Below are 8,926 nucleotides of genomic sequence, written 5' to 3' on the forward strand. Positions count from 1 at the left end.
GAACTGCTTCTGATCTTATTTTGGTTTTTGAAGAGATGGAAACGACCTTCAGGTACAGTTGGAGCGTCATTGTGCATCATCACAAAGGGAAGGGGGGGAGGGAGGAAATAGCCGATGACTCAAGGTTCGACAGCAAACGCGGACGGTATTTATGTTGCAGTGTTCAACGCTGTTTATTCTAAATGCGTGCCAAACTGTGTACTTACCACTCTTAATCATCTGACTGGAATTATGTTGAGCATTGTCCAACATTCCTTTTTAGATGCTAGATCACAAAAATATTTTTTTTTTTATCTCACTCTCTACTGATTGGTAGGATTTGAAATGATGTTTAATGTAAAATCATAAAAATATAACTAAAATCTGTCACCTATCCATACTAGGTCTGGACATGGATGGATTTCCATAAACGTTTACAAATATTCATGTTCCCCTGAGGATGAATTTGAATTTAGATTTAAATTTAAATTCAGATTTAGATTTAGATTTAGATCTGGTTTTGTCCACTCATATCTCCTTTCGGAATTCGAAGGGGAGACGGAGAAATCCGAACTCCACCTTTGAGTTGAAAAATGGTTGTCACCGTTCACATGTAATCGTAAAAGTATCATATATACAATTCAAATCAAATGTAGCATTAATTGGTGAAATAACATGCATCATAACAATATGCTTTAAGGTTTGAAAGGTTGTGCTCTCCCCTTAGATTCCTCACAGTGGTTTAGTCCACTGCCGTCATGGCTCATGGTCAAGTGGTTAATTTCCTGTAGGTAAGTAGCCGCATTGCGAAAGTTAAGCTAAAACAAAGCCTATGCGAGATATTTTTCTCAAATTCTACCGCTCAGTAGAATAAAACACACTTAAAACCAGACTTGCAACCACTCTCAACCGGGCTAATTTTAGTTTGCTCAACTTGTTTGCCCTCGAGGCCAATACATGGACGTTGATGGCCGCCATATTGGCTTTTTCTTTACGCGCGTCATGTGACATGAGATCTGCGCTCTTCGTTGGACCCACAATCAACAGAAATGCTCCAATAATCCAACGCTTAAAATGGACTTGCCCTGCTATTACATATTTTTACTGTTTGGCAATCATTTTAAACGTCTTAACATGTATAATCGTTCATTTGTCCTACGTATGTAGTCTTGAGAAATGTTGCTTTACGTACTCCTCCCTATCAGAGAAATTAAATCCTCCCCTCAGGATGCCTCAGGAGTTCACAATAAATCACAAACTGTTGCAGGTGTCTTAAGAATACAGGCTTTCATGTGACTGTAAACTTAATGTGAAAAGCCCTTTGAGGCCCTGACGTGTAATTTGTGATTTTGACCAACATGAAAGTGATTTGACTTGTTTGACAGGTTCCTGCTGATAGGTTTGACGCGCAATTGAAAACTTATGCTGAGGCCTCAGGAGTAAGATATCAAATTTTTTTTTTTTTTTTTTGGACTGCTGTATGGGTCTGGGTGGATGCATCTGGCGTCTGAAAGCAGAAAAATATCACTTACTTGGCTTCCCAACAGAATAACTCATTTTAGTTGCAAATCCACCTAAACAGGTGTTTCCTTTCCTTAATCTACTCACGACAGGCTACATGTTTTGGTGAACTTCTCAAAACTTTCAAGTTATCAAATCAGACAGAAATTTACCAGTTATCATTTGCCACAAAAAAAGCTTTAATATGATATTCATTTACAAAAAAAAAAAAAAACTCAGCTCAGTAAATAAACTGTATATAACAGAATAAATATGTATCTTTTTCACGCCGACCTCTTATCCCTACATCACATTCACTGGTTCATTAATTTTTTTCAAAGCTTTCAGATTAGTAATGGTGCTTTCCACAAGAATAAAAATAACAAAAATGCTTAAAACCTTTTAAGTCAAGGCCGAGACATTTGAGGCAGTCAGTGGGTGCGTCAGTGTTTTTATTGATGAAAGCACCGCCTTATCTTTACTTAAGCTTTTAACCAGTGGCCCGGCAAAGACATTCAACAACATGCCAACAACAGCAACGAGTTTATGTAGTTTAAAATTTAAGACACGTGGGCACTAACATGCAGTGGCTATTAAGACTCTTCTGTTCATACCATTATCCTCTGCACATCCTTGACTATAATGTTCCTGAACAACCTGGCCAGCTTCCCCTGAGGTCTCTCCTCCCACTGCTTCATGAAGCGCCCGTTGCGTTTCGCTGTGTGGGGACTGCCCCACCTGAAGTGACTCATCCTATAGCTTCCGTCTTTCCTCTGCTGCAGGCCCATCACAATGTTTGACTTTGAGCCGACCCGGGGCCGGGTCTGGCCTTGACCACCTCCGCTAACGTCCCCTTTGGCTTCATCCTCGTTACTGCGCAGCTGCCTGCGAGCCTGAGGGGGGAATCTACCTCCAGACGGGCCCCCTCCTTCCAGAGAGGTGGCAAAGACTTTAACAGGCCGGCGTTTGCGGCCAGAGGGCTTACCCCAGCGGAAATGCTCCATGGAGTAGGAGCGCCGCTCGTCGCTGTGGCCCCTCAGCTTCGGCTCTCTCATCTTGTCTCTCGAAGGCTTCCCCCAGCGGAAATGCTCCATCGTGTAGGACCGTCGCCCGTCGCTGTGGGCTTTCAGATCCGATTTGGATATCTTCTCTTCGGAAACCAGCGAGGCCAGGATGATGCTGATTAAGAGGTCTTCGTCGTCGTTGACGGTCGGCGCGCTGAGATCTGGGATTTCAGTCCTGATCACAGACAGGCAGTGGTGAACACAGTCCTGTGTGGCAGAAATCACACAGAGTCAGCGCTTGAATCATGAAGACTTAACACCTGACTGTGTTTCATTAACGTGACGCAGATTTACTGCAGCTGGTGTCTCTCCATCAGATGCAGATCAAAATTATACCGGTGTCACTTACATATTCAAATGAACAAATGCAAACATATATTGAGAAAATCTACCAATCATGCAACAAAAAAAAGCTATAAGAGATAAATAAGACTCAAAAGTTTTTTTTAAAAAATCTTTTAAAAAAGAAAACATCTAATAGGGAAGCTTTTATTTCCTTTCTGTCCATAAACCAAGGATACAGTTCAGTTTTCTATTTGATTCATTAATTGACTCATCTTTTCGGCTTTAAGTGTTATTTATTTGTGCGTCTCTAAGGATGCCTGCACCTCTATTGATCAAAATTCACTAAAACTTACTTAAATCACTTGCAATTATTTCCTCAATTAAAACATTGTTCACAGTAGTTTTTTTTATATATATATTGAAATTTACAATCTAACATCGATTTTACCATCCGTGCAGGGCTTTAAACAAAAACAATACTCAGGAGGATTGTGTTCTCCAGAAGCTTTAAATCAGATTAAACTTTAATTTCTTGACTTACTTCAAAGCTTTACAGTAAACTATGGCAGGAACACGGAAGAATATCGAAAGACCAGGCAGGCGCCGGACTCCCACTTACCAGTATCTTCTCCTTGTTGCTCAGGTTGTTGCAGATGGAGCTGTCCCAGCACACCAACCCAAACCCGGGGGTGGACACGTATACCAACACAAGCACTAACAACCAACATGGACACACCATCTTGTGCAGCCTGGTGCACAGGACTGTTCGCTGGAATGAAAAGAAACAGAGGTCCGTTCAGAAGAGGGAGGGCTTTAGGAACACTGCGAGCTTTGCAGACTCTATTGTTCCCTCCATCCCTTAGCAGGAAGACATTAGTTTGCCAGTTTTGTGAGGGAATACTGTAGGTGTTTCTTGATCACTGCACTTGCGTAACACCTTCCTCCCTTCCTTATGCAACGTGACGTCTTTCAGCACTTTGTGATGGTGGGAGAATGGTTCATTTGTTGCTGTCTGATTAATAACTGTAAGGTCCTCACTGTACATATTTCTTCTAGCCAACATTTCACAGTGTGGCACATGGGTGGTTGTTTATTAGCACTTATCAGCAGCATATTCATCTGATGTTAACTGGTTGATGACAGATAGCCGAAACACTTGACAGCGTTTCACACAGGCCTGTTCCCCTCCGTCAAAGGAAGTCAATTTAACACTGAGTGCATGTGAAAGTTGGAGATCAAGAAGGGAGGAGGATTGTGTGCTTTGGCACAGCAGAGCGGAGTTTGTGTGTTTTTAAGGGAATCTGATATGAAGAAGACGGAATGAACAGTATTGTGAAAGTAGGACCACAGATGTCAAGAATTGCAGCGATTATGTCAGTCCACTGGTATTTTACATGGAGAGAGAACCATGTTGTAAGTTATGAAAAGTTTTTCAAACTGAGTGAGAAGTCAACAAAGTCCCTTTGAGGAGGTCATCTCCAGCTATCTACAACATGCTTTGATAAGATAAGAAAACACAAAATGCGTTTGTAGTGGTGTTACATTCAACGGTTCAGTCGTTGTATAAGTTGCCTTGAATTGCTCGATTGTGTGCATTCACTTGCACAAGAGATTCACAGGAAGTGAGTGATCTTATGTAATTTAACCTCAGTATAAACGTTGTCGTTTCCCCTTATAGAGCCGTATTAAGCCACAGTGTGACTTATCTCGTCTTTTTCACGTCTGTGCGAGGCAGCCACAGGAGTGCAGTTAAACAATGGTAAAATGATATATTTTATTGCGTGCCTTTGTTGTTTTTGGTGTTGGCTGCACTAACACCCAGCTGCCTTTTTGTGCTTCTGATGCAAAGATAACTGCGATACTTAATTAAGACACGATGCGATTTTATCGCGATACTTCAGACACGATACCTTAATATATCATTATTTAATACGATTTAGTACAATGTTAAAACACAACAGTATCCTGATATTCCCGACATGATGCAAAAACATCATGTACTTATGAGACAATACCACAACATTTACAAAATACATCAAGGTACTTAAAACACAATGGTATCATAGTTGAGGCATATTATAATTTTATCAAGATTCTTAAGACAGAATGTGATATTGTTGGGTTACGTGAGACAAAATACGACAATGTCACAACACTTAAGCTACGACGTTATCACAAAACTTCAAACAATGAAAAACATTGACCACAACATCTTAAAACACAACACTAAGTTATCATGATACTTATGAGACATGATATGATTATAACACACAATGTGATCATATCGCAATACTTAGCACACAAGACAAGAATATCACGATACTTGTGTTAATACAACAATACTGTCATTAAACATAAGACACAATGCAATAATATCACAAAACCTCGTACACTTTAGCTCAATACCACAACATCTTATGACGCAATATGTTGTTATCGTGATACTTAAAAAACATCAATGCTATTATCACAATACTCGATTATCACAATACTTAAAGCGTGATACGACAGATCAGAACTCGATATTTTGGATATTATCGTGATACTTAAAACACAATGCAATTATTAACATTACCATCAAGACGCTTAAGATGCAATACAATTATTATCTTTATACTTAAAACGCAACATGACATGAGCTCGATACTTAAAACACAAGACAATAATATCACGATACTCGCAAGTGTTAATACAACATCTTAAAGCACGATACAATATTGTCATGAAATGTAAGGCACAATGCATCACAAAACCTCCTACTCTATAGCTTAATACCACAACATCTTAGGACGCAACATCTTAAAACACATCAACACTATTACTAATGCTCGATTATCACGATACTTAAAATATGACACGGCAGATCAGAACTTGATATTTTGGATATTATCATGATACTTAAAACACGATGCAATTATTATAAAGAATGAATGAAACGCAGAACATTACCATGAAGATACTGAAGATACAATACAATTATAATCACTACATTTAAAACACAGTACGACATTAGCTCGATACTCAAGATCAATATCAGGATATTTACTAAACAATATTTTCACAATACTTAAAACACGGTGTGATGCTAATGACACTAATTTGTCACTAATGACAAAAGAAAATACGTTATCGCAATACATTTTCACGATACTTTATGCTGCAATTCCATGATAAAATGCTGTTATTATCGTGAAGCTTAAAACACGATACAGCATAAGTGGGATACTATCGTGATACTAATGACACAACACGATATTATTGCAATATATTCAACACAATACAATATTTTCATGATACTTAAGACATAATATTATTTTAATTTAAAAAATTCTCAGTTTGCAGAATATTGCGCTAACGCGTATCATTATTGAGATATCACAATTTATTACAATTTGTTACATTGTCCACAGCACCTTCTAGTGGACTGAGCCACTGATATTGTCTGGAAATATAGTGCCATACTATGCTGCCCATCTTCTCCCCTTAACTATTAACCTTAGAAGATGAGAGTTGCAAATTCAAAACTACACAGCATCCATACACCTATGTGCAACAAACAAACAAAACAACGACTATCATATTAAGCCATAATTGTTGGAAATAATAGTTGTGGTGAACGGCTCTGCACAGCAAATCCACAGCAAAGACTGTTAAACCAGTGTCGTTCCGTGTAAAACAAGTCGAACACAAGCATCTGTCTTCCTGCCAGATGCGTTGATTTCCATACAAGCCAATAAAGCTGGGCTTTTATTCGTGGCTCAAGATTTTTGTTGCATGTAAAATCCTTCACAATGACGATAATGGTTCAACACTTCAGTGAATAGACTTTCAATTTTCTCATGATCTCATCTTCAGTCCTAACGTCTGCTTGTTGCTGCATCTGGCATCAATCTGTCAGAAGTGTATTAAATCTTAAATCAATCTTAAGTTATTATGTGGCAGTGAGATAACAGAAATTAATCTAAACTTTAAGATTCAGGCCCAGCCAATGGGTCTTTTGTGCTTATTTGGTGCACTCCAAGTCATATGATGCAACCAGTTGCACGGACATTTGAAATCGTCTTGAAACATTTCATCTTTGCGTGTTAAGAATTAATTTCATGTCCTTCGTTCCATTTGGTTTAAGAGAGACTCCTCGGTGGCCCATTGCCTTCGCAACTCTGGCAGACTGAGACTTGTCTCCGCTGTCCCTATAGCATGACTCACTCAGCCTCTCTCCGCTGATAAACACCCTGATAAAAGAAGCACGACCTCTTCTATCAGTACATATTGAAACCTTTAGTTAAAGATTTAAAGATTTCCAGAGTTAAGGTAGTGTTTAAAAGATTTGCTATTTGTTGACATATGACTACAGAGTGGAAAAAAAAATTGTTCTTTCGTTAAATCAAGAAGCTGCAAACGCTCAGACTCAAACGCATGCCACAGAAACAAGTTTATTTTACCTTCCCCAAAAGCTTTTCCTCTCCTCCTGCTCTTGTTTGTCCTCACTCCTTCTCTCCACAGATTTCTCACGGAGACTGGCGACTCTCAGCTGTTGTCCCTCTCCTCCTCTCCTGCCTTCTCTCCGCTCCGCGAAAAGAAAAAAAAGCTCTGTAGGAGAGAATCGGCTGTTGCTTCCTTAGAGGAGGAAAGCTCTTTTTATAGACGCGTGGAGTAAAGAGTCTCAAGGCCTAAGGGTGTGATTGAGGTAAAGGGTCTCCTGCTCCTCTCTGAATGGGGAGGAGCGTGTGTATGTGTGTGGTTTTGTGTATGGTAGTATAGAGGCAACCCACATGCTTTTCCAATCAATAGTGCAGCTTACTTTGCCAGACTAAAGATTAGGCTTTAATGAACTAGTTAACCTGCTTCCTCCCCCGTTCGGCCTGTAGAACTTGCCTTGTGTGCATCTTTTCACGCTTCCATACAGTGATTAACGCATCTGCTCTTCATTAGAGGACCCCTGTCAATCCCCTCTATAAATCTCTCCTAAGTCAATCCTATCCAGTGCCATCTCAACAATGGGAAATTAGTTTTTTTTAAAAAAAAAAAAAGCGTAGTGTGCAAATCAATTTGGCTGATTGGATCGTTTTTCTGCTGTTCTCGTTTTACAAGGTGTGCATGTAGCCCTGCGTGGAAACTTCATTATGAAGGCCTGACTCACCGGTTAGACGTCAATACTACCACCTCAGGTGGAGGAGATGCACAGACACACATGCGTTTGTGTGCTTCGTGAAGGTAAATGTGTGTGCCGTTGAAAGGAAAATCGCTTTCCTTTCAACTGTTCAATGGCGGACGTCGGGTTTGCTCGGGGCGCATACGTTCTCTCAATAATGCACAAGGTCAGCCACAGAATGACAATAATAAAAGGAGCGTGGCTGGAACAGAGGAGATGGACATGTGCCTGTTGCAAGAGACACTCATTGAACATTTTTGTTTCATAACACGCAGCCTATTTTTGTTCATTTGTACTTTTGCTGTGACCTCAAACTGGGTTCCTTCACCCAGGGTTGTTTTTTTATTTATTTATTTTTTTCTTGTTCCTTTAAAAGGAATGAATGAGGAGTGGGAGTTTTACCAATGAACTGTGGAAATAGGTAACAGTAACCTTTGGCTTAGTTGCAAACTAAAAAATTTAACTAGTAACTTGTATATTACTTTGTACAGAGTGGTATAGTTTGCCCGTATCAGGCATCTGTGGGATTTGACTTTTAGACTCTTTGTGAAACACATTTTGATACTGATATTACTGACCATCAAAAATAATTCATGTGTTTACTCCGTTTGGCTTGTAAGAACAGCTGGGTGGGGTGGCACATGTCAACCTGATAATCCCTCGTGATTGCCCCAGTTTTACCGGGTGGGTGTGGGGGCATTACAGATCAGACGACTATGAAATCACAGGTTTGCAAGCCTTCCATATGTGTTCGGATGTTGTCCTGCTGCAGCGTGGCGTAAATCAGAGCCTCTAGAGAATAGGGCGCTTTGTCCTCCAAGTCGGTCAGTCCATTCGGTTCAGGTTTCCAGTTCCACAGAAGCAAAATAACCCTTCGGTGTACTTTCTGTGGCATATTTGAAACTAAGCAGCTGAAATGCTTCCCTTTGTCTTCATTCCACAAATC

The 8,926-nt window shown here is 39.9% G+C and overlaps 1 protein-coding gene across 1 annotated transcript; it reads right to left on the reverse strand.

The window, feature by feature from the left end:
* Window positions 1–1,658: 1,658 nt before the first annotated feature.
* Window positions 1,659–7,537, reverse strand: LOC124998796 (pro-opiomelanocortin-like). The gene is made up of 3 exons (XM_047573348.1): window positions 7,271–7,537; window positions 3,448–3,597; window positions 1,659–2,750 (listed from the first exon to the last, which is right to left on the reverse strand). The coding sequence occupies exons 2-3, from the start codon at window positions 3,565–3,567 to the stop codon at window positions 2,088–2,090; spliced, it is 783 nt and encodes a 260-aa protein (XP_047429304.1). The 5' UTR covers window positions 3,568–3,597; window positions 7,271–7,537; the 3' UTR covers window positions 1,659–2,087.
* Window positions 7,538–8,926: the final 1,389 nt, after the last annotated feature.

This window comes from Mugil cephalus, chromosome 21, assembly GCF_022458985.1.
Source record: "Mugil cephalus isolate CIBA_MC_2020 chromosome 21, CIBA_Mcephalus_1.1, whole genome shotgun sequence".
Taxonomy (NCBI): domain Eukaryota; kingdom Metazoa; phylum Chordata; class Actinopteri; order Mugiliformes; family Mugilidae; genus Mugil; species Mugil cephalus.

Bases quoted from the DNA above. Each gene is read 5' to 3' on its own strand.
- LOC124998796 (XM_047573348.1), bottom strand. From the start codon at position 3,567: ATGGTGTGTCCATGTTGGTTGTTAGTGCTTGTGTTGGTATACGTGTCC. The intron at 2,751-3,447 runs GTAAGTGGGAGT...TCTGCCACACAG, and splicing joins GCAACAAGGAGAAGATACTG to GACTGTGTTCACCACTGCCT.